Source organism: Thamnophis sirtalis, unplaced genomic scaffold (genome assembly GCF_051295495.1).
Source record: "Thamnophis sirtalis isolate CommonGarterSnake01/CBP01778 unplaced genomic scaffold, rThaSir2_p1.2 scaffold_9, whole genome shotgun sequence".
In the NCBI taxonomy this organism is placed as follows: Eukaryota; Metazoa; Chordata; class Lepidosauria; order Squamata; family Natricidae; genus Thamnophis; species Thamnophis sirtalis.
In genome coordinates, this window is record NW_028261389.1 from 82,132,312 (window position 1) to 82,155,733 (window position 23,422).

Consider the following 23,422-nt stretch of genomic DNA (forward strand, 5'->3'; position numbering starts at 1 on the left):
GATTCCTTCTCATTCTTCCCTGCTAATTGAGCCATCTCCTCCTCAACAAGAGCTTACTGTCTCCCAGAAATCTCGCAGCTGATGCTCCTTCCAGACGGGCCGGCTCCCTGGGAACAGGTTCTGGCTCTGGGCATTATCTAGAGTCAGCCTTGTGGTTAGGCTGAGATTTCTGTAACAACATAACATAACATTTAAAATGTTCAGTTCAGAATATTTATTTTCCTTTCTTAGAGGAGTTTGGGGGAGGGGGGGGTGAAACCACTGAAGCAAAACAGTATTTTTTCCTTAAAAGAAATGAGTATCTAATTCAGGGTTTCAATTACCGCACAGTTCTTTTCATATTAATCCTGTTGCGTGTGTGATTCAAAAGCCGTGTGCAGCCAGGGATGGAGTGCGGTCAGCATTAAAGCAAACGAGAGTTTCTCTGACTTTGTTCTGTTGTGGGGGGGGGGGAGAAGAGCTGCCCCATCGAAGATGTCAAAATGAAATTTCCGGAAGGAACAGATTTTATTTGTCTCGCAAGGAAGCAGGGACGGAGGCTGATGGAGACGACACAAAATAAATCTTGGGGAAAAAATGGATTTCCAGCATGTGAGCTAGGGAAAAATACAGGACAATTTCTTTTTTTAAAGTTTCCTGTTGCACCGAACTTCAGTTTAGTTTCCCCATACTACAAAAGTGAATTGTGCCCATTGTTTCTATCCTGTCCTTGAAAATATTCAGACTGTTCAAATTGTTCCCAAAATCATGTAGATATCTTCATAGCAGAATTATTCCAGTACTTTTGAATGCTCAGAAGAGCCAATCGATTAAAGGTTACTCTATAACTCAAAAGGTCTTTCCATGAATTCCCTTTTTTCTCTCTCTAATGTCTTGAGAGCCGAGGTGGCACAGTGGTTAAATGCAGCACTGCAGGTTACTTCAGCTGACTGCAGTTCTGCAGTTCGGCTGTTCTAATCTCACCGGCTCAGGGTTGACTCAGCCTTCCATTCTTCCGAGGTGGGTGAAATGAGGACCTGGATTGTTGTTGGGGGCAATATGCTGACTCTGTAAACCGCTTAGAGAGGGCTGAAAGCCCTATGAAGCGGTATATAAGTCTAACTGCTATTGCTATTGCTATTCTTCTTTCCCAGAACAATTAATTTTCTCATACTTTTTGGCCAGTGCATTAATTTTTGTATGGGGGTCATCATGAGCCACGGTGGCGCAGTGGTTAGAGTGCAGTACTGCAGGCGGCTACTGCTGATCACCAACTGCCAGCAGTTTGACAGATCGATTCTTACTGGCTCCAGGTTGACTTAGCCTCCCGTCCTTCTGAAGTGGGTAAAATGAGGACCCAGATTGTTGGGGGCAAGAGGCTGACTCTGTAAACCGCTTAGAGAGGGCTGTGAAAGCACAGGGAAGTGGAATATAAGTCTAAGTGCTATGGCTAAGTGCTATCATGGTGATGTGCATTTCATGAATTGGAAAATATAATAATGAAATAATAATTGGGTTCTGATTCCAGGAAGAATGAATTAAAGACTTGGGAGGGTGACGTTGATGTCCTTGTCTTAAGCCTCATTGAAAGCAATTCCTGAACAGAAGAACATCCATGGCATCCTTCTTTCCCAGTGAGGGAGGCCACAGGAAGTGACCAAGTCAGAGATGAGGGGCATTGTTAGAAATGGCTTACATTAATTTGAATGTTTGCGTGCCATTCTGCACCATTTGCTTTATTTAGCAGCTTATGCGCTGTTCTGCCATCTGCTCCACATCAGCCGTGTTTCCCTCGCTCTTAAAGGCATCAGGGCAGGGTTAATCCCCTCTCCCGTGTTTGCTTTTCAGGCCTTAGTCTTGAAACCGTGGAAGAAAAGGTGATTTTCGGCATTGAATTCAACTCAACGTTTCTGGAATGTGTCCCAAAGTCCCAGCAAGCTTCCATCAGGTGGTTCATTCAGCGTTCTGGAGAAGAGTCCCGGGAAGAGGTGAGGCTGCCTTTCCCTTCAGAGGAAAACTGCATGTTCATTGGTCAAAAAACTGGGGATGATAGACTTTATCAGTATTAGATTCAGCATAACTGATTTAGCCCATGAAATAGGTAGTTATAGAGATAGAGATAGAGATAGAGATAGAGATAGAGACAGACAGACAGACAGGCATGTATGGATGAATAATGGATGGATAGATAATGGATGAATGGATAGGTGGATGATAGATAGATAGATAGATAGATAGATAGATAGATAGATAGATAGATAGATAGATAGATAGATAGATAGATAGATAGATAGATAGATAGATAGATGTGGATGAATGATGGATGGGTAGATAATACATGAGTGGGTGGATGGATGGATGGATGGATGGATGGATGGATGGATGGATGGATGGATACATACATACATACATACATACATATATATATACATATATACATACATATGGATGAATAATGGATGGGTAGATAATGGATGAATGGATGGGTGAATGATAGATAGATGATTAGATAGATAGATAGATAGATAGATAGATAGATAGATAGATAGATAGATAGATAGATATGGATGGATGATGGATGAGTAGATAATACATGATGGATGGATGGATGGATGGATGGATGGATGGAAGGATGGATAGATAGGATAGATAGATAGATAGATAGATAGATAGATAGATAGATAGATAGATAGATAGATAGATGATAGATAGATAGATAGATAGATAGATAGATAGATAGATAGATAGATAGATAGATGATAGATGATAGATGATAGGTAGATAGATAGATAGATAGATAGATAGATAGATAGATAGATAGATAGATAGATAGATAGATAGATAGATAGATAGATAGATAGATAGATAGATGATAGATATGGATGGATGGATGATGGATGGGTAGATAATAGATGAATGGATGGGTGGATGGATGGATGGATAGATAAGACAGATGTTGCTTATTTGGTCAGAAATAAGTTGGCCACACAGCCAAACATCCTTCATTTTATTAAACTTTTCTCTGTGCTTCTTTTCAACTTCTCCCTTTCCTCCGAAAGAGTAGGGAGTGTAGCTTTTCCGCTTGCCTCTTACTCCCAGCCTCGATCCCAGCACTGTTGGGTAACGCCGGGTGAATCACATTTTGCAAGTGACACGATGTCGTTCCTGGAATTCCAGCCCGGAAACCTTTTCCCAGGCCTTCCGTGCCTCCCTCCAGAAAGGGCTCGGAGTGTCTCATCAGGGGGCAAAACCTGCTTTCCTAAGAGGAAGGAGAGGGCAGCTTCCAGATTGGCCCTTTGGCCCTGCAGGGTCTTTCCGCCCCTTCGCCCCTAAGGTCAGGTTTTGGATGGTCATTTCCAGGCAGAGCTGGGCGTGGAAGTAAACAGGATCTCCGGTGATCCGGTATGTCATTCATTTGTGTGTGTGTGTGTGTGTGTGTGTGTGTGTGTGTGTGTGTGTGTGTGTAGGACATGTCCCTGCGGTGAGAAGGAGCCACTTTTATTTCAGAGATATTCAAGCCAAGGAGCAGTTTTGTCTCCTGGTTTTGAGGCTGTTCTCTTGCTTGCACCAAAGTCACGGAGGAGGAGGAGGAGGAAGAGGAGGAGGAGGAGGAGGAGGAGGAGGAGAGGGGGGAGAAAGGAAGGAGGGTATCAGCCTAACATCAGTCGCTCATGAAGATCTCTAGGGCCCCCATCCAATTATTTCATCATCCTAAAGTTCCTTTCTGCAGTGAATTGCAATGGGAACCAACTTCGGCTCAGTTCTTGGGAAAGGCCGTTTGCCCCTTTTAAGAAATATTAGATGCAGTTTAAGTTACCTTAAGTTACTTAATTTCATTACATTAAGTCCAATTTGCCCCAAGATTCAGCTTTAACGAACTGCCATGTGTGCCATAAATATAAAACCATTGTTTTTTTATTTAATGTTTTATTGGATTGTTATATCCTGCCCAGAGCCCCTTCCCATGAGATGGGCGCTGTATAAATTTTATTAATAAAATAAAATGTATACTTTCATAGAAATTATACAAACAGGCCCTCTACACCTAAAGTGGCAACGTGTGTAATCTTGTTTTTCCTTATTCTTCTCTGATGACTTTTTCTCCCTCGGGTGGTTTCCTCAGTAATCAGTTAAGTCTTCTTCCCCCCCCTCCCCTCCGTCCGTCCAGCCGATATCAAGTTTCCTGAGAGTCAGACGGTGTTTCCATAGTGTGCAATTTGATATCTGTCAGTTGTTGTTCTGTCGAACTTCAAAGATTTTTCTCGAGGTGATGAAAAAAATTATGAAAACGGCTCAGAAACAGACAAAATTAAAGAGAAGGATCTCGCAAGAATAAGGAGTGAGTGAAATGCCACGGGAAAATTGTAAAAGTGATAAAATCTCCTAGCCCAGAATTATGGTATTATTTAGGATCCCCTAAATATTTGGGGGTCACCGAATATTTTAGAACAGTGTTTCTCAACCTTGGCGACTTTAAGTCTGGTGGACTTCAACTCCCAGAATTCCCCAGCCAGCTCTGCTGGCTGGGGGATTCTGAGAGTTGAAGTCCACCGGACTTAAAGTCGCCAAGGTTGAGAAAAACTGTTTTAGAATATGGAGAGCATGTAATTAGCGCTCCCATGAATTGGTTCCCGGTCATGGTGGATGCAACCAGAAAGAAAACAGGCACACTTGCAGAGATAACTTTGCTTGTGTCAGACTTCCATATGGATTATGCTTCCGTAGAAGTAATAAGTCATCGGCATCATCACCACCATGAGTGGAACAAGCCCTGTAGTTGAAGACATAATGACAACTGGTCAACAGATGAGTTGTGTTAACGAAGCGCATCTCTACAGACTTTGGACAAAATAACCCAATTAAAAGCACTTATGAGATTTCAAATCAATATGATTACAGATTAACAGAGTTGGAAGGGACCTTGTCCACCCCCCCTGCCTGAGCAGGAGACCCTACACCTGACATATACAGTCCAATCTCTTCTTGAAAGCCTCCAGTGATGAAGCTCCCACAACTTCCAAAGGCAACTTCTGTTCCATGGGTTGATTGTTCTCACTGTCAGAAAATTCCTCCTTATTTCCAGGTTGAATCTCTCTTTTTTCACTTTCCATCTATTATTTCTTCCCTGGTCTTCAGGTGCCTTGGAGAATAGCTTGACTCCTTCCTCTCTGTGGCTGCCCCTAAAATATTGGAAGACTGCTATCCTGTCTCCCCTGGTCCTTCTCTTCGCTAGACCGGCCAGGCTCAGTTCCAGTAACTGTTCATTGTATGTTTTAGTGTACAGTCCCCTAATCATCCTGGTTGCTCTTCTCTGCACTTTTCCTAGAGTCCCACGGGTGCTTTTTCCAAAAGGCAATTGACTTTCTTGGTTTTTCATTGAAGATGTTTTCATTTCTCACCCAAGAAGCTTCTTCATTTGAAACTGAATTGTGGAGGATGGAAGGATTTATATTCCTTGCAGTCATCTGCTTGTTAGCACTGAGTCACTGAGACTCAATCAGAACTGAAGAAGCTGCTTGGATGAGAAGCAAATCGTCTTCAGGGTAAGACCAAAGACCAGCTTCCTTTTGAAAAGCAGCTTTGGGGTCTCCTGGATGGCTCAGAATCTCCACAGTCAAAGCAAAAGGAACATCAGCAGGTACTCAAAGCATAGAAACAGCTGAGCTCCCAGGTAAAAGGTTTGCAAGAAGACTAGCAATTAGATTGTACAAATAATGAATAGAAAAGGGATTCATTCAAAAGCAAATCTAAATATTTTTCCTCCCTTTGGTTCTCTGTTTTGATAAATGTCCAGAATGAGTAAAAGATACCCTGACTTAAAAACACCAGCCACATTTGAGTCCTGGTTAACTAGACTGTCTTACGAATTAATGGTGATAAGAAGATTTAATGCGAAGAATAAGGAAATCTCTTAATGGTTTGGAAGCTCAGGCTATAAATTAAGGACTTCCTTATCCAGGTGTCATTCCTGCCAACAGCTCCCCAGGCGGCCTTTGGCAACTCCCCATTTCTAAACCTTTCTATATTTCATTTAAAATGTGGGAATAAACTACATTCCAGGCTTCCTTAATTGCTTCCTGAGATTCTATTTTCTCTTTTCCTCCAAGGAACACAAAGTGGCATAAGTATTATTTCTGTATCCCCCCCCCCCATGATTTAAATAGACTGAGGTTATCATTAGTTACCGCATGAGATTTGAGGTCGAGTATGGACATTTTGCTTTCTTGAGTCCTAAATCAACAATGTTTTTAAGTTACATAAGTTGCTGTACAAATGTTGCCTATTTATATTGTCATTAGGAAAGGAAATATTTATCTATTGTTTGGGTTATTTTGACCTAGGACAAATATTTATATATATATAATTTTATTCTGGCTCATTTCTTCATCAGTTTATGAAATTCATAAAATAAAATACAAGGGAAACATGTATATCCTGTTTTGACATTTCCACACAATATAACCTTTTTAGCATTTTACCTCAAAATAGATAAGAGAATGGAGTTCATAGTCTGATTTCTTTCTGTGCTCCATAGGAAAAACGCAAAAAAAGCAGGAGATAATAACTATTACATTCTAATTCTCAGATTTGTCCAAAAAGTGAACATAATGGCTAGACAATAAATGAAATCCTGATGTTTTTCCAATAATGGGAGACAAAGAGATTCCATGTTCTGGGATTAGAAAGAGAGAAATATTTTCTGAATAAACCATTCACAAAGGCGAGTGATGATGCCAGCCTTTAGTGCACTTTTGATCTGTTTCTTTCTGTCTTTTTTTAACACTCTCTTAACACTTTCTTCCTCATATGCAATCCCCTTGAATAGTTCTTTGATTTGCATTGAAAGAAGGAATGGCTCTAAATGGATATCCCAGTCATTATTATGAGGCCAAGCTCGGAAAATATAAGGCTCCCTAGCTCATTTGCTATGAAGATGAAGAAAATGAAGATGATTGATTGACGCCAGTGGAATTTAAAGTCAAGAGAGGATCAGCTTCTGTCAGCACCAGTAGAGACCACAAGGCATTTCTCAAGGCAAGAAGACATGATGTTATCCTCCGTCAATCGGGCCACCTACATGAAACATCAGGATATCATTGTGGCCAAAACAGAGGATTGGGTGAGACCAGGAAATGGATTTTTTTTAGAGCTGATCTATTGATGGGAGTCCCTCACCAGAATTGAAGGCTCCAGATCATGGGTGACTTTTTCTCATTGGTTTTGACGGGATCAAGCTTTAGTTAGAAGTGGATTCAGTCCTGTATGTAGGAGTGCGAGAGAGAGAGATCTGCAGCTCCTTTCACATACAGTTAGCTATAATTAAGTCTCACTGAAAATGTATGGCATTTTTCAGTTAGAGTGAAGTATTTCAGCAGAAATGGTGAGAGTTATTTAATGCATTATCTTGTCTCTGTCGAATATTCCCCGAGGATTCTGTAATTTGTAGGAAGCTGATCCATCACTGTTACAATTGACTCTTCTCCATAGTGATTCTCGTGACCTCCACCCAAAATACTTTCATTCCCAGATCTTTTGTTTAGTAAAAGAAAATTTCTCTTGCAGCTACACGGGGGAGAATTCTGGTTTCAAAAAATGGGCATCTTCACCTTCGTAAGTTCTGAAGATTGTCCTCAATCATAAGTACCTTAAAGTGCCTGGGCCAAGTTTCCCAGCTGAGCTTCCATAGCTAAGGGTGGCCTTGACCTAGGTTCTCCCCATCTTCATCCAACACTAACCATGCTACCACATTGGCTCATGTGTAGAACTGAACTCTAAGCTTTCAATGTTCACTTTTTAGAGCCAAGTTCAACAAAACCACGGTGTTCATTAGGCACAGATAATACAGACTTCAAAATAGTCCACAACTGGATGAAATATAGATACTCTGAGTGAATGGCCTCCTGCAGCTCTCTTTCTGGGCCAGCACAAGTTGGTTTGGCTTTGCTTTGGAGAGACTCTGCATATGCCACAGAAGTGATGCAATTCTCTCCTAAAGAGACAGCACAGTTTGACTCAATGCTAGATGGCTGAAAGGAAGCCTTCCTCCCCAGGAATCTCTGCCACTGGAGGAGCCTTTGAACATCTGCTTCTTTTGGCCGGACAGAAGACTGGCAGGGCGTTCTTGGCATAGACAGGACTTCTTGCTGTAGTTAGAACCGTGGGAGGTGTAAGTAATACCTCTGTTTTACTTCACTAACAGTGAAGGTTTTGGGTGAGAGCAATGGCTTTTTTAAGGCTTCATCTCCTCAAAATTTTGCACAGTTATTCCTGAATCTTATCTACTACCCACAATGTTTGTTTAGTTTACATCTTTGTAGACTTTGTCTGTGTGCCTTGGAGTTTTTTCCCCACTGTTTGGAATTTAATCAAAGTTTTTTTTTTTTTAGTATATCTAGTTCCACCAAACCTGTTATAAATTAAGCATCTGAATGAAAGATTGAAGACCTGGTAGCAAGAAATGAAATCCCTGCTGTTTATGAAACTCCAGAGGCCTGAGGACAGGGAAGAAAGAATTCTAAACTTCTGGACAAGCAAAAATGCCAAAGGAAATAAGGAAGACAGAAATACTGAACAGCTCTCCGAGATGGGATAGGGGTGGAGGCCTCGTTTTTTTCATGTCATTGAAGATGATAGATGACAGTCAGACACTAAATCCAGGTTCCCTCCTTTCTTGAGATGGATTTCTGAAAACCTCAAATTTGATTACAACTCATGGTTTCCTTATAAGGGACACAGAACACAATAACCTTTATCGATGCTGTATTTGCTTTATCAGTTAGAAATATTTCTATCACAGTGACTTGAGAAAAATAAGTTCTGGAGTAAAAAAAAAAGTCACTACAATGATAAACAGACCATCCTGGCATCTTGTTATCTCAGAATGAATCTCAATTCTCACAATTCCCAGCTAATGTTGCAAAAGAAAATTAATGATAACAAGCTCAGTCCATCTGGAAAGTATTAGTTTTAGAACGAGGGAGAAAGAATCAGAAGTGGAAGCTGAAAGATAATCGTAGTGAAAAAGCCGTTTTTACCACCTTAATCTGGCCTGTTTTTCTTTCATAAGAAGTGTTCAAGGGTTCAATCGGGAGATTCAGTTCCAAGATAATTGGATGGAAGGTCAAAATTAAACTTTTCAATCGGCGTGGTTATTTGAGCAAAATCACTGATACTTGGAGATCTACCCCTTGATTGGGTCTAAAAAGAGCTTTGATACTGAATCAAGAAGGATCAGATCTGAATGATGGTCAAAGGCAGAAGAGCAACCATTAAAAGTGCTGGCCAATTAGAAAGTGAGCCATTCAGAAGAATCTGTTTGGAGCCACCTGTAGGACCTAATTATTAAGAGGACCTAATAATCCCTGCAGAAAAAAGAATACCAGGTTCAATGGATGATGGCCTATGTTCTTGTGTCAGCTGTTTCTCACTTTCCATCCTACAGGTGCTTAGCAAATGCCTTCCCACTGCAGATTTAGAGAAGGCATCCCTTGACCTCCTCCAGATTCTTCTTTAGACCTTCCCCTTCCACACCATATCTCTGGATCTGTTTTCCTTAGCTAAGTACTTGCAAATATTGGCTGAGATAACACCGTAGTTCTACTTAATCTTGACATTCATGGTTTTTTCTTTGCAGTTGTCAGTCAAATATGTTTTATTCAAATAATTGTAGGACTGTTAATCAATGAAAACACAGCGTGTTTTCTTTCTCTGAATGGAATGATTGGGCTGAAAGGGGGGAATGTTCTCTAGAAGATAATGCATGCCTGGGTCACAATGAACACTTTAGAAATAAAATCACCCTCAAGGTGGGAGGAAAAAGATATAACTTTTCCAGCAAAATAGCTGCAGTAGGTATAACTCCTCAATTTAAAAGAAGTTTTTAAATGAGCTGGTTATTTTAAAGTGGTTTATCCAACTGATAATAAAGAGGTTTATTCTAGAATAAGTTTTCGTTATGGCCCAAGGCTAGTTGTCATTCATTTTTCCCCAGAAGCAACACATTTAAAAATGCAGTAGAAATATCTTAAAATATAATATTCCATTTGGTGTTTTTTTTTAAAGTCGATGTATTGATATGGATGTCCAGCTCAGCAGCTAAGTGACTTTGAGGAGCATAGAAAAAGTTTTTAAAAAAGAAAACCATAAATAATTAATATAAAATAATAGAGTTTATTAAAATATCCTTAGCAATATAATGGCAATCTGAAGCAGCCCCTCCTGCAACTCATTCATTGGGGGCTTCACAAGTAAATGACGAATGTCCCATTCACAAAGTCATCTCTTTGACTTAAACTCTCATATGTTTCTTCAAAGGAAATAGGACACATTATGATGGAAAGTGGCTCTAAATCTCCAGTTCCAACTTCAAAGTTTCTTTGTCACCACCAAAAGGGCCCCCTCATTTCTGCCAATTTGCTAACGGACTGGATGATCCTGATGGCCATGTGCTGGTAGTTTTATAGGTGTGGACTCCACGGTACAAAAGCATATTACAAATGGGAAGGAGGAAAAATCCAAACCTTGAAGTCTTCCCTGCTAGTTATGTCTCGCTTGGTATTTGGTCATAATCTCTCTTTCTTAAAACATCTGTATTAAAGTGTATGATGCAATCAGTGGTTCAGTTGCTTGCATCTGCCTTGTTATTCGGTTTTCAGGGAATGTGTGAGTGTGAGAGAGAGAGAGAATGAACGGTGAGGGAAAGAGGGAATTGTGTCCACATATTTTTCACGTAAAGGAGCAGCATCCGATCTGCCCTCTGTGAATACGTTCAATTCAGTCATCCTCCTCGCTTTGTAAATCTGTCCCTCCAGAGGTTTGCTGGAAAGGCCCGCAGACCAAGCGGGCAGTGTTCTATTTTCCCTTCTGCTTTGCTCATCTGATCCCTCTTCTTACCCCGCTAAAGAAATTTTTGAAAACTAATATTTTAACAAAGTGTATTTTGTATTATAAGCGCATTGCTCAGACTTCCCAGTGTTCCTGCTACAGGCTGTTTGGTCAAACTCAATCTCCCACCGTTTCTGCTTTTCATTCTGCAGACCTCAGTGTGGCAGTAGAAGAACATGGTGTGGCTTTCTCACGTCAGGGAATGCTTTCAGATTTATCCCCACTTCAGTGAAAACGTCTTTTAGAAAGCCTGCCTGGGATACAATGGCTGAATGCACGAACTGTGAGCCAGGAAGTCCCAAGACCCAGAGATCCCAAAAATCAGGAGATCCTGACTGACAAGTCTAGACCTCACACTTGGTTTTTCATCGGCAGTGACCGGTGGCCAGAAGGACTTAGGAAACTTCTGAGTGTGGAGTGCATGTAGCAACCTGTTGGAGCATTTGAGAAAAACACAAACATGTCCCACAGATGAGATTATCAGATATTAAGATCTGCTCTACGGAGGGGAAATTGGGGGGCAGCCATTTTGAATGTCATGGTAGCCTTTTTTTGGCTGACCATCACTGCTGGTCCAGTTCCAAGATTACTTTCAGAAACGTAAGAGCTTCTGGATGGGGCTTCCTCCCACGGTTACTCTGGAATAAAAGAAGATAGCAATAGCAATAGCAGTTAGACGTATATACCGCTTCATAGGGCATGAAAGCCCTCTCAAAGCGGTTTACAGAGTCAGTATATTGCCCCCAACAACAATCCGGGTCCTCATTTTACCCACCTCGGAAGGATGGAAGGCTGAGTCAACCCTGAGCCGGTGAGATTTGAACAGCCGAACTGCAGAACTGCAGTCAGCTGAAGTAGCCTGCAGTGCTACATTTAACCACTGCGCCACCTCGGCTCAAGCTCCAGGAGTATTTCCACAGGATATTTCTGGCCACATTAGCAAATCTCTCACATCCTGGGACGGAGGCAGTGCAGAAAAAGGAATGTACCTTTGCCCTCATCGGAGGAGGAGAGAATATAAAGCTGTATTGGGGAAAACTGTTGAACCAACTGTTAGGTTAAAGTGAGAAAGTTGTCTCAACTACACACATGAAAGAAAAAGACACACGTTTGCCCCATGGGAATAGTTGTCAGTTAGGAAAAAAAATGTCCATTTTAAATCCTTAATCTTTCTTTTGTTTTTAAATAAAGTAATTAAAGTCATTTTCACCGCATTGAAAGAAATCTTCTGAGCCAAGAGGAAGACATTTTTTGGGGTAATCTGATTCAATCCAGAATGAGCAAAGAGGAAAGATATTTTTAATGGGAGTTGCACAAGGAATAAAATGGCATGAAACCATAAGCAGGGGAAAGATACCCCCAAAAATGGGCACAGTACAGAGAAATAAATAGGGAAATTATTTTCTTCCTCACTTATAAAACTGGGACTTATAAAACTTTTAAAACTTATAAAAATTTTACCTTTCAGGGAAGCTGAAAGGTAAAAGAGGCTCAGGATAAACCAAAATGCAGACGTCAACCATGGGATCCATATTGCCCAATAAAGGGGTGAGCCACAACGAAGGAAGAAATGGGCTTCTGGTGGGCTTGTATTTAGCCACTGTGGAATAAATTGCTAGGGATGATTGATGCCATCCATGATGGGTCAGAGCCACAGATTGGAACTGGGCTGTGCGCATGAACCAGTCCGATAGTCTTAAGCCACAGGCCTCCATTGTCCTTTTCATCAGCAGCGAAGGACTTTAAAAAAAAAGTAATGCAAACGGTGGTTATTTGTAATAGAGCCCATAATTATTAATTGCATGTGAAAATGCCTGAAAGCCAATACTGGCTTCAACATCAGGAAATGTTTATTGTACTCCATTGATTGCAAGATCTGGAGAAGATGGCTGCGGTTTACCCTTTAATGCCACGTAGCCTCTGTTGCTGACAGATTGGAGAATACAACCCACTCAGTGGCGTAGAGACAAGCACACGCCCAGAGCAGCTGAGGAAACCCCCTTTGGTTTTCTTCAGGGGAAGAGAAAAAAGGAGAAAAAAAATGCATTTTGACCTGTTCGATATTTAAATATAAGTCTAGGGCAGTGGTTCCCAAACTTGGCAACTTTAAGACTTGTGGACTTCAACTCCCAGAGTTCTCCAGCCAGCAGAGCTGGCTGGAGAACTCTGGGAGTTGAAGTCCACAAGTCTTAAAGTTGCCAAGTTTGGGAACCACTGGTCTAGGGCATGCTTTTAGAGTGCTGCATTTAATAAAAGAACAGCCTAGAATTGCCTCTGTGGAAGTTGGGAGTATCTGCCTCCCTTCATAGGCTGCCCCTTCTAAGAGTCTCGGTTGTTAGAAAGCATTTCTGCCCTCTTGACTCCGTTGCACCTTGAAAACCAAGGATCTGCCCTGTTGGGACCCTGCACAAAGGCCGCCTTGGCCCAGGAGTTTCATCCATACGCCGAATCAAATAGATGTTTTTTTTTCAGTTCTACCACTGCAGACGTTAAGAGTTTTCTACCATCTAATTTTTCTGCTATCTAAATTTTCTACCATCTATTTTTTTCTCCAAAGCTTCCTATATCAAAACCTCACTCCATCTGTTTTGGAATGACTGCTTCCAAGCCACATGGCCTGCATTGATTGGTATTTTTGACTTAATTTCACCCCACCCTTTTTAGTTCTAGACAAGCTACGCATCTAGCCATGTTCCTTGGTCTTAGGAAATGTAAGAACGTAAAAACTGTCAACGTCCTCCAGATGTTGCTTGCCTACAACTCCAAGCAGCCATAGCCCACCTGGGCAATTATGAGGGATGGTAGGTTAAGAAACATCTGGAATACCAGAATGACTGGTGGCGTTCGTGCATGAAATGAGATATCTAGAAATAAAGAATCTAAAAAAAGTTTATATGCATTAACATGGAACATGCGGATCTTCCAGAATGACTTCCCATTATTGTCCAAGAAGATACCATGAAGATTGTTCCTCTACTTTATATGTCCACCGTTTATGGGTATCTAGCAATTACATTTTCTTTTTCATTTTGCAGCTGAGAATTCTGCTTCTTTCCCGATGTATCATGTGAATAAGTGCAGACTTTGTATCACAGGAGTCACGTTGCAACATCCAGATGTGGGGTTGTTTTTTTTAGAATCATGTCATGTTTATATATAGAGCCGAGGTGGCGCAGTGGTTAGGGTGCAGTACAGCAGGCCACTTCAGCTGACTGCTATCTGCAGTTCGGCGGTTCAAATCTCACCGGCTCAAAGGTTGACTCATCCTTCCATCCTTCCGAGGTGGGTGAAATGAGGACCCAGACTGTGGGGGCGATATGCTGACTCTGTAAACTGCTTAGAGAGGGCTGAAAGCCCTATGAAGTGGAATATAAGTCTAACTGCTATTGCTATATCTATCTTACTTGAGCTTGAAACTGGACGGATGAGGGCTGCAGAATCATCACAATCAAAAACTTTGTTTGTGAAATAATGACAAATAACACATGGAAGCTACCAAATAATATGGACTAAGTCTGAGTAGAAAGGAGCTTCACAGAGAGGCCTTGTGTTAGATTTTGTTGAAAAACCTCTTCCTTTTTTCCTGGGTTCAATGTTCATGTAACATATGCTCCTCTTCTATAAAATATAAAATAAACATTGATAGTGTTTCTTCTTTTCCTGCCCAACAGCTGAAACCAGACGAAAGAGCCTTCAAGACAGAATATGGGCTGCTGATCCGTAGCTTGCAGAAGAAGGACGCTGGGACGTATTACTGCAAGGCACAGGAACACACGTTTGTCCACACCATCGTGAAGTTAAATTTGAACGTCATCGAGAATGGACAGATGGAGAACAGCCACAGGGCGGAAGAAGAACCAAGCCGGACGCGAGATCTCCAAGCCGAGTCCCGGCTGAGATACAAAGATTATCTCCAGCTGCTTAGCAGCCCCAGCTTCAACCTGGACGAGTACTGTGAGCAGATGTGGCACCGGGAAAAGAAACGGCAGCGTAACAAAGGAGGCCCAAAGTGGAAGCATGTTCAAGAGATGAAGAAGAAACGGAACCGGCGGCATCACCAGCCCTCATCCACATAGTTCCCAGGCCTTATTTAAGAGACAGTTGTGCCGGGGAACGTACTTTTGTTGTTCTGGTGATGCTCTTCTCTCCAGCAATGTTGCTTCTCAAAGAGACCTGATGGCACATAATCGCTGAGGTATTTGAGACCTTTGGACAAATACGCCATTAATGGGGGGAAACCTTTGGGATTTGTATGTTCCTCAGTTCTGAACTGACATAAAACAATGCTCTGTAAAGTTCCGTGATGAAGGAGATCCAGTGGCTGTTTCCTTCCTTCCCCAAAGTTGAACAAAAGGCCCGCAGGGTCATTGAACTATTCAGTCCAAGGAAACTAAAAAACATGTGTGGCTGTCAGACTGTCAGATTTCTTCTAGCCATCCATGGATCCTTATCCAGACACACTTTGGCTTCACTCAGCTGCACCCACAAATGTCCTGGCTTGAATGGACAGGTGAGAAAGGCTTTGTATAATGGAAGAAGAGTGATGCCTTCGTATATAAATCCAGTGTAACCTTAGCTTCATAGAAAGAAGGTGGACATGGGTGGCAACCAGTTGGACCGCTGTCTGTTGAAAGGATACGCCGACACAGATGGGAACAGAGAATACAATTGAGCAGAAGGTTGGACTAGAAGACCTCCAAGGTCCCTTCCAACCCTATTGTTCTATGTTATCGTATCCAGGAGGCAAGTGGGGGGCCAGCGCAGAATTTCGGGCAACACCCGTTTTCTTTGGAAAGCATTTTTTTGTCCCCTTTCTCCACGTCTCTCTCACCTTACCATGTTTTGACTCTTCTGCTGCTTTTCAGGTGTTTCTCTGACATGAAATCTGGACCGATTAAATCTACCAGCAAAAGGAGGGAAGCAGCGTTGTTGAGAAGGTGTGGGAAAACAGCATTTTCCCCAATGTGTTAGGAGCGGCAGCGCATTGGCGGAAATTGTGTGTTTATATTTTTACTAAAATAAAATGAAGACAAAGTCCACGTGTAAATAATGCGCACAAAAGAGATGGGCAGCTTCAAAAAAATTGTAAAATGTTCTCCTTTTTTTAAAAAAAAAAACTTTTTAACTTTTCGCTGCTTAAATGACGGATACGTTTTTTGCAAAAGGACGCCTCATTTTCAGCGGGTTCTCCCTCTCAAGCAGACAAATGAAACAGGCCAGGCAAAGTTACAATCCTGGATTCACGGAGGCTGGTTTGTAGCCTCAGAAGCCAGACCACGGAGAGCCTGGCTTGATGGTTTTTTTCAGGCTGTTTTTGCACAAGCATTGTCTTCTTGACGCCAATCCTCCAACCGTTGCCCTGGCCTCACCCAGCGTCCTTCTGCTCCATGCCTTTTGTCAGTGTGAAATGATGAATTAGCCATTTTCCTTACATGAAGGAAGGTTTGGATTGATACCAAAAACGACAGGCTTTTCTTATTCCTCATGCGTTCTCTTTCATCTTGGGAGTAAATTTTGTGGGAAACCCATGTAATTGGCGTGGCACTCAATAAAATAGAGACTGGTTTTGATTCCAGCTTTTTTTGGGGGGGGGGGGAAGTAGATGTTTCTTTACGTACTTTTTTTTACGTATTTGTGTGTAAATTTTTTGAGTTAATAATTGTGTGGCCATATTCTGCCTTGGAAGTTGGGTGAAGGGCTGCACCTTTGTGGGGGGAGGAATACATGCGCTCGTGAGCCATTTGGCCTCGCCTTTATTCAAGTATCTAATATTTGAGCGTTGCTGGAGCCAAAATCAAATTGAGCAAAATTTGTTACAGGAATAAAATGCCGCTAAACCTCTCCATCAAGAAGGTCAACTGTCCAACCCAGTGTCATTTGGAAGAGTAGAGATTTCGTTTGTTTCTTTGTAAAACAGGAAATTTTATAAAACAGAAGAGAAAAAGCATTGAGGTCAGATGAGGATTTAATTAAAATACCCTGGGGGCGGGTAGGTTGAAATCAGTGCATCTAAATAGCTCAGTGCCTCCTGCATAACACACTGAAACTCTCGTGCAATTCCGATTTTAAAAAGTCAACAGAGGTTAACCTTTCTAGTGGTGTTCAGATGTTGCGGTCCAGGTTACTGGGTAAAAAGCGTCAATGAATACAAATACAACATCACAGGCTCCCTTCGTTGCTTCCATGTGGTAGTATAGATAAAGAAAATTCTTAGTGTCATTTTATCTCAGTGGGAGGAAACTCTATTTTAATAGTATGCACAGTATAGCTGGGATGTCATTGGCCCAAATTGTATGGGCCATTTTACAAAGAATGGATTTTTAAAGACAATGAAAATGAGTGTGAAATTGATATATCACAGAGGGTTTTTTTAAGACTAGATCCTTCTAGCCTTCTTCCTAAAACTCTTGGACTGGCCTACAAATAAGCCTTCCTATTTTCCTGCACAGAAAATCAATTCTGCTGTGAATCCTCCTTGTTCTTCCCTCCATCCCCAAGCACAAAATTACAAAGCGCATGTATGGCATCACCACAGCCCTTTCATCCGTCTGTTACAAGGGGGACACCTGCTTAACTCTTTGGGGTGAGCCAAAGTCACTGAGGGCCTCCCACCTCGATGGGCATGAAAAGAAGTAAAAATAGAACAAAGGCCATTTTGTTGGCTGAAATGATGCAGGATTTTTTTTTAAAAAAAAACCCTTTAAAGTAAGTTTAAGTTATAAAATAATTGGAAGTGTTGGGACGATGTGTTGCCAGATTGAACACAGCCCAGGGAGGGAAATATTCTGCCAGGAGACAAGGGCTCAGAATGAGAGACTACAAAAAGCCCATTGGACCATTTGGAGACCCAAGAAGGAATTGACACGATGACTGGTGTGTTTCTGTTCACAGGTCATTAGTTTTGCTTCAAATACATGCTTTGAGCATAATCATATGCACACTGGGGCAAGGAATGAATCTGGAAGCGTGTTAGATGTGACCCTTTTTGATGTTTGGAGAGGATTCGTGAAGGATGCTGGAGGTTCTGAATATGGGAAGAGTTTGTACCAAAAGTGAAGAAGAAGAAGAATGGATGAGGAAAAAGAAAAGAAGGGAAAGGGACAGTAGAAGGAAGAAAAGTATGAGTCCTGTTTGTAAGTTAATTCTCCATCGTAACGACTGGAAAATGAACAGAAGCAAGAAGGATTGGTTTGGAACAAGGTGAAAAGAATGTATCCTTCTGGGGAAAAGTGAAAAGGGGCGATTTCTAGAATGCTGAATTGAAAAGAAAAGATAAAGAAAAATACATAAAAGAGTGATTGTTTGCAAAAATGAATACGTATGTAAAATAGCTGCATTGTCATTGAAAAGCAAGGAATCAAAACAGATTCTCCCACTTTTAAAAACGGGTTAAAAGTGGGAGAAAAAAAAATCCACCGCTATTTATAGAAAAGTTCTCAGGAAGCCCAGTTAAACCTGGGTCTGATCTTCCATGGAGACAAAGACTTTAAAAAAGATTCAGGCTCAGCCAACTGCTCCTCATCCTTTATAGATGGACACGAGAGATAACAGGCCCATGAATGCAAAACGTATCCTTCAACAAGTTGTAACTTTGGGAGTGGAGGTCAAGAGGCAACAGTTGGAAACTAATCAAGGAGAGAAGCAACGTAGAACTAAGGATAAATTCCCTGACAATGAGAAGAGTTCACCAGTGGAACAGCTTGCCACCAGAGGTTGTGGGTGCTTCATCCCTTGAGGTTTTTAAGAAGAGACTGAACAGCCATTTGTCTAGAATGGAATAGGGACTCCTGACTGAGCAGAGGGTTAGACTAGAAGACCTCCAAGGTCCCTTCCAACTCTGGTATTCTGTTAAGGACAAAGAGTAATAAACGTTTTGTTGAAGAACTGAGGAATTCAAGATTCAGCCTTGGAGCTGCTGGTAGATACTGCAGCAGGCCGGCCAAAAGTTGTTGAATTCAAACAAGAATAATTGTGGAATGAATCAAGGACTTCGTGAATGAAAAGAAGCCACAATCCTGTCTTAAAAAACAACTCATTTTGCAAACAATCATCCAGAAAAACTTTCCTGTTGCTTCACCATCTGAATGTGGAAGGCATGAAGTTTGAAAAGTGAAAAACTCTGAGCGAGAGGGGAAAAAAAATATCTAAGAGAAAATAAACAGAGAGATTTCAAATTGCTTTCTGGCACCAGTTTTGCAATATGTTTCACAAACATCCACTGAGGGGGGAGCCAATTAAGCTGAATTTTTTCATTCTGTCACGAAAGGTTTAAAGGGGTCAAACATTATAGATAATTAGTGAAATATCTGATGCTCCGGGTTGTTTCTAATTATCAACCTGTCTGCAGAACTAAATGAATTCTCCTATATTAAGAAAATGAAGACAACTGTGTCCTTGGTCAGCTGGCGATGAATTGGACTCCAGATTTTATGAGGCTTCACAGCTGCAGTTAATTCAGACGGTATACGGTATTCTAATATATAATAAACCCTCTTTCGCCTTCTGGATACAGTTTTACAGGTAGTCCTTAATTTGCAACCTGTTGCTTAGCAACTGTTCAATGTTATGACAGACTTCCCAAGCGCTACTTATGACCGACTATCAAAGATCCAGTGGCTGTCCCCCATAAACACATAATCCCCCCCAAAGTAGCTTACAAAATATACTCACTACCACAATTAAACCTGCTGGAGGTGAATGTTTTGGGTGGGGACTCCAGAAGGACTGAACTCGGGAATCTTATCCAAGCAATCATTAGCAAATCGGGTTTTACAACTACAACAGAGATGAGGCTTACTTCTTGAAATACATTGTGAGGATGAGCAAAACAGACAGCTAACTATAGTGCACCCAACCAGAAGAAATGCTCAAAAGCATCTACTCTAAGCTTAGGTAGAAGAGCCAAAGGAATCGACTTCAGATTTGCCATCTCTTAGACCCCAATGTTGGAAAAGATGTAGGGTTGCTCACGGCATTACCCGGCCGAGGTGGCGCAGTGGTTAAATGCAGCACTGCAGGCTACTTCAGCTGACTGCAGTTCTGCAGTTCGGCTGTTCAAATCTCACCGGCTCAGGGTTGACTCAGCCTTCCATCCTTCCGAGGTGGGTAAAATGAGGACCCGGATTGTTGTTGGGGGCGATATGCTGACTCTGTAAACCGCTTAGAGAGGACTGAAAGCCCTATGAAGCGGTAGATAAGTCTAACTGCTATTGCTATTACTGCAAGTCAGGTGTGCGCAAAACGTTAAAAAAATTAAATTTCTGCAATTACAAACGTTCTGCGCATGCACGGAACCAAAAATCAAGATGGTGGCCCCCGTAGGAGAACCGGTTCTGTGGCGTGGCAGGCCTGGATCATTGCCGGTTCTAGCGACCTAGGCTTCCCAACCACTACCAGTTCAGCTGAAGCAGTCCGAACCAGTAGAAGCCCACCTCTGGAAAGTGGGGAGGCCAAAGGAGGAGGGGGCGAAGAGGAGGAGATGGTTAGTTAGGGTCATTTGGGGAAACTCCCAGAGGAGGATAGAGGTGGGGGGAGGAATGACCTGCCCTGGTCCACAGGACTTCGAAGAGTCAGGCACAACTTGGCAACTAAGCGAGATGAAAAGTGAGGGGGTGACCAGGATGAATGCTTAACTCTCCAGCTGCACCCCACAGCCTCCCCTCGGTCAGTGGGTCAGGAGGTGCAATGAAGCCGGCCTTCCCAACAAACCCGGCATTGGGGTAAAGTCAACAGCGGGGGGGGGGAGCCCCAGCATCACCAGGGGAGTCTTCCGCTTCAGAGTAAGCGGGGAGGCCTCTGCCACCACAACCTCCCAGCGGGAGAGCCCGGCTGGAGAGGAAGTCGCCCAGCAAGGAGGCGCTTGGCTGTAATTATCTGCCATTATCCAAGAGTGCAGCTCGAGAGCAATAATGTGGAATCTATGGGGGTGTTTAATTTGGCATGAAAAATATAGGTTTTTTTTCTTTTTTAAAATGGAATTAGAGGCAAGGAAGGGGATTGTTACCAAAGCCAGGTGCTTTAGTTATTAAAGGTACACAATGATATGACAGAATAAAAATTGTCACAAACCACAGGTGATTTTGGTTGTTTTCCTGCCTGGTTGCATTTTTTGAAGTGTGCAGGGTAATGGGAGGGGGGCTTTAGTGCTTATCTCGGAGCTGCTAAAAACACAGATTCAGTCAAAAATTGAGCCGAAATACAAGTGGGGGTCAATACGGATGGAAACGCCAGGCTTCTACCCACCTGCTCTCATTTTTTTTTTTCCAATTAGGAAAATGTTTACAGAATCCTACAAACTCCACACTTTTACAGACGGATCAATCGACCGGAATGTTGCAAATGGACGTTTAAAGCAACATTGAAGTACACTCTAAGGGTGTGGCTGATGCTTTATTTGAAAAGGAAAGGATGGGGAAATAGTTAGACTGGTTCTCACAAGGTTCTCCAGGGGGTTGCAGCAATTAAATAAACTCTGGACAAGGAAAGTGTAACAAAAAAAAAAAATAACTTTTACGAGCATTGGGGGGGGGGGAGCACTTTATGCAAAAAAACAACCCCTCACCACCCAGATCTTTAAAATATAGTCGAAGTATTGATGCCCCCAGTTCAAAATATTAGAGAACTTGATATCTATTTTGTCAGAATAGAAAACAAAACTACCATGAATTGCCTAAAGGCTCCCAGTCCAGCAGTGGAGAGAATAAATCTCTTTACCATAGACGTATGTTTTGGATCATCAGATTTGGCACTTCAAAGGTGTTTCTTAAATATACAGTCTATTGATATTAAGTTACACACAGTGGTTTTTTTTATTGTGCATATGGTCTTACACACACACACAGACACACACACACAGAGAGAGAAAGAGAAATCCTATATATAGCAAATTACATCAATATCTGGATCCCTGTTGCTTGTAGGATTATTTTCAACTGGTATATAGTAAGCAGCTGCCCCAAAACAGGATCTTTTTCTTTAGATTCCTTGTAATGGAAATCTTTTTGCTCTTTGTGAATAGTCCAGAAATGCAGAGATTGATCATCTAAAAGCAAAGAATTGTAAAAGAGGAAACACGTTTGTGGAAACAAAATTACATTTCTGACATTTAAATAAGTTATGCAAATTAAAATGTTTGATTTATGACATTTATCATGTCAGGTAAAATGAAGCAGTCATAAATTATTATGAAAAGAGTAATCAGACTAACTCTTCACAAACTGTGATATCAGAAAGGAAGAAAGGAGAAGATGCAGGTGACTTTGAGGCTTTGGCCAGATTCTGGTCACAACAACTATCAAGATGTCCCCTGTCACAATTATTAAAGCAATTTTCAAGTGATATTTGAAGTCATGCAGACGATAGATAGATAGATAGATAGATAGATAGATAGATAGATAGATAGATAGATAGATAGATAGATAGATAGATAGATAGATAGATGAGAGAGAGAGAGGGCCTCTGGCTTGTGGCATGTCCATCTGTCAATCAAAGATAAGTTGAGCCTTCGAATATGTTCCCCATGTGTTTCTACTTTAAACCCCTCATTTTAGACCAAGCCATCCTCAATTTCTTCTGGTTTTAACATTAGAAAAAGACAATTAGAAGCTGATGGAAATTGTGTTTCTTTTGTTTCAAGAGCCAACATATTGGACCAGTTCCAAAGCAGACACGATGCATTTAGCACATCTACAGATCCAGGTTAATAACAGGTGATAGTCCAAAACGTTGCTTAATAACAGATTTGTTAATAAAAGAACCTTCTAAGCGTGGAAAGGAACGTTTGGAGATATTTCTTCCCTCTCCTTCCCCTCCACAAAGCCCAGCTACGAGATGGCAGTGAGGCTCAGGCGTCTTGTGGAAACAGATGGTTTGTGGTAACAGAAGAACCTCGTGGCCTACAGAATATTCATTTCTTTTATTAGATATCATTGCTGGTCCTTTTCTGCCAACTGTTCTGTATTATGGTAATTTGTGTGCGTCTCTTCAGCAGCGGCTCCTTAGGAAAACAGAAGTGAGATCTTGAAAGGCCACGTGTGCCTCTGTGTTAAATCACATCAGACCTCGGATCACAGGAGGGCCCCTTCTTCGCTTCTGGAACATTCCTTCTGCCACCCTCTCCTGATCCCACAGCAGCCCCGGAGTTAAGCCTCCTCATGCGGGTTTCATTCACGCGTTTAACCTTTCCAAAGGTAAAGCTAATAAAGATTATAGCCAACTGTCTCTGGGTTGGATCACATCCTCGGGGTGAACATGTGTGATATTAGGACCTTGAGTTATATCCTTCAAAGCTTGAGTCTGTGGTGAGGGTTTCCCCCCTTGAAGTTGTGGGGAGGAAGAAGAGGAAGAAAGTCCCGGCATCAAATGATTCTGGTGGAATTATAACTGCCCATAAGTATTACAAGGTCAAAATGTCAGAATTACTATTTTGAACAATGAATCCAGTCCAAATCTCTAAAAAAAAAAAACATTCTAGTCTCTAATGATAATAATGTATAATATGTAATATCCTCTATTACAGTGGTGAAATTCAAATTTTTTACTATGTTCTGTGGGTGTGGCT

The 23,422-nt window shown here is 41.7% G+C and overlaps 1 protein-coding gene across 1 annotated transcript in view; it reads left to right on the forward strand.

Annotated features, from left to right (window-relative positions):
• SEMA3D (semaphorin 3D) overlaps positions 1 to 16,438 on the forward strand; it is an 82,183-nt gene extending 65,745 nt beyond the window's left edge. Inside the window, exons 16-17 of the mRNA XM_087722427.1 lie at positions 1,828 to 1,967; positions 14,535 to 16,438. Coding sequence (XP_087578553.1) covers positions 1,828 to 1,967; positions 14,535 to 14,939 — 545 coding nt within the window. The 3' untranslated portion in view covers positions 14,940 to 16,438. The remainder of the gene's footprint in view (positions 1 to 1,827; positions 1,968 to 14,534) is intronic.
• Positions 16,439 to 23,422: the final 6,984 nt, after the last annotated feature.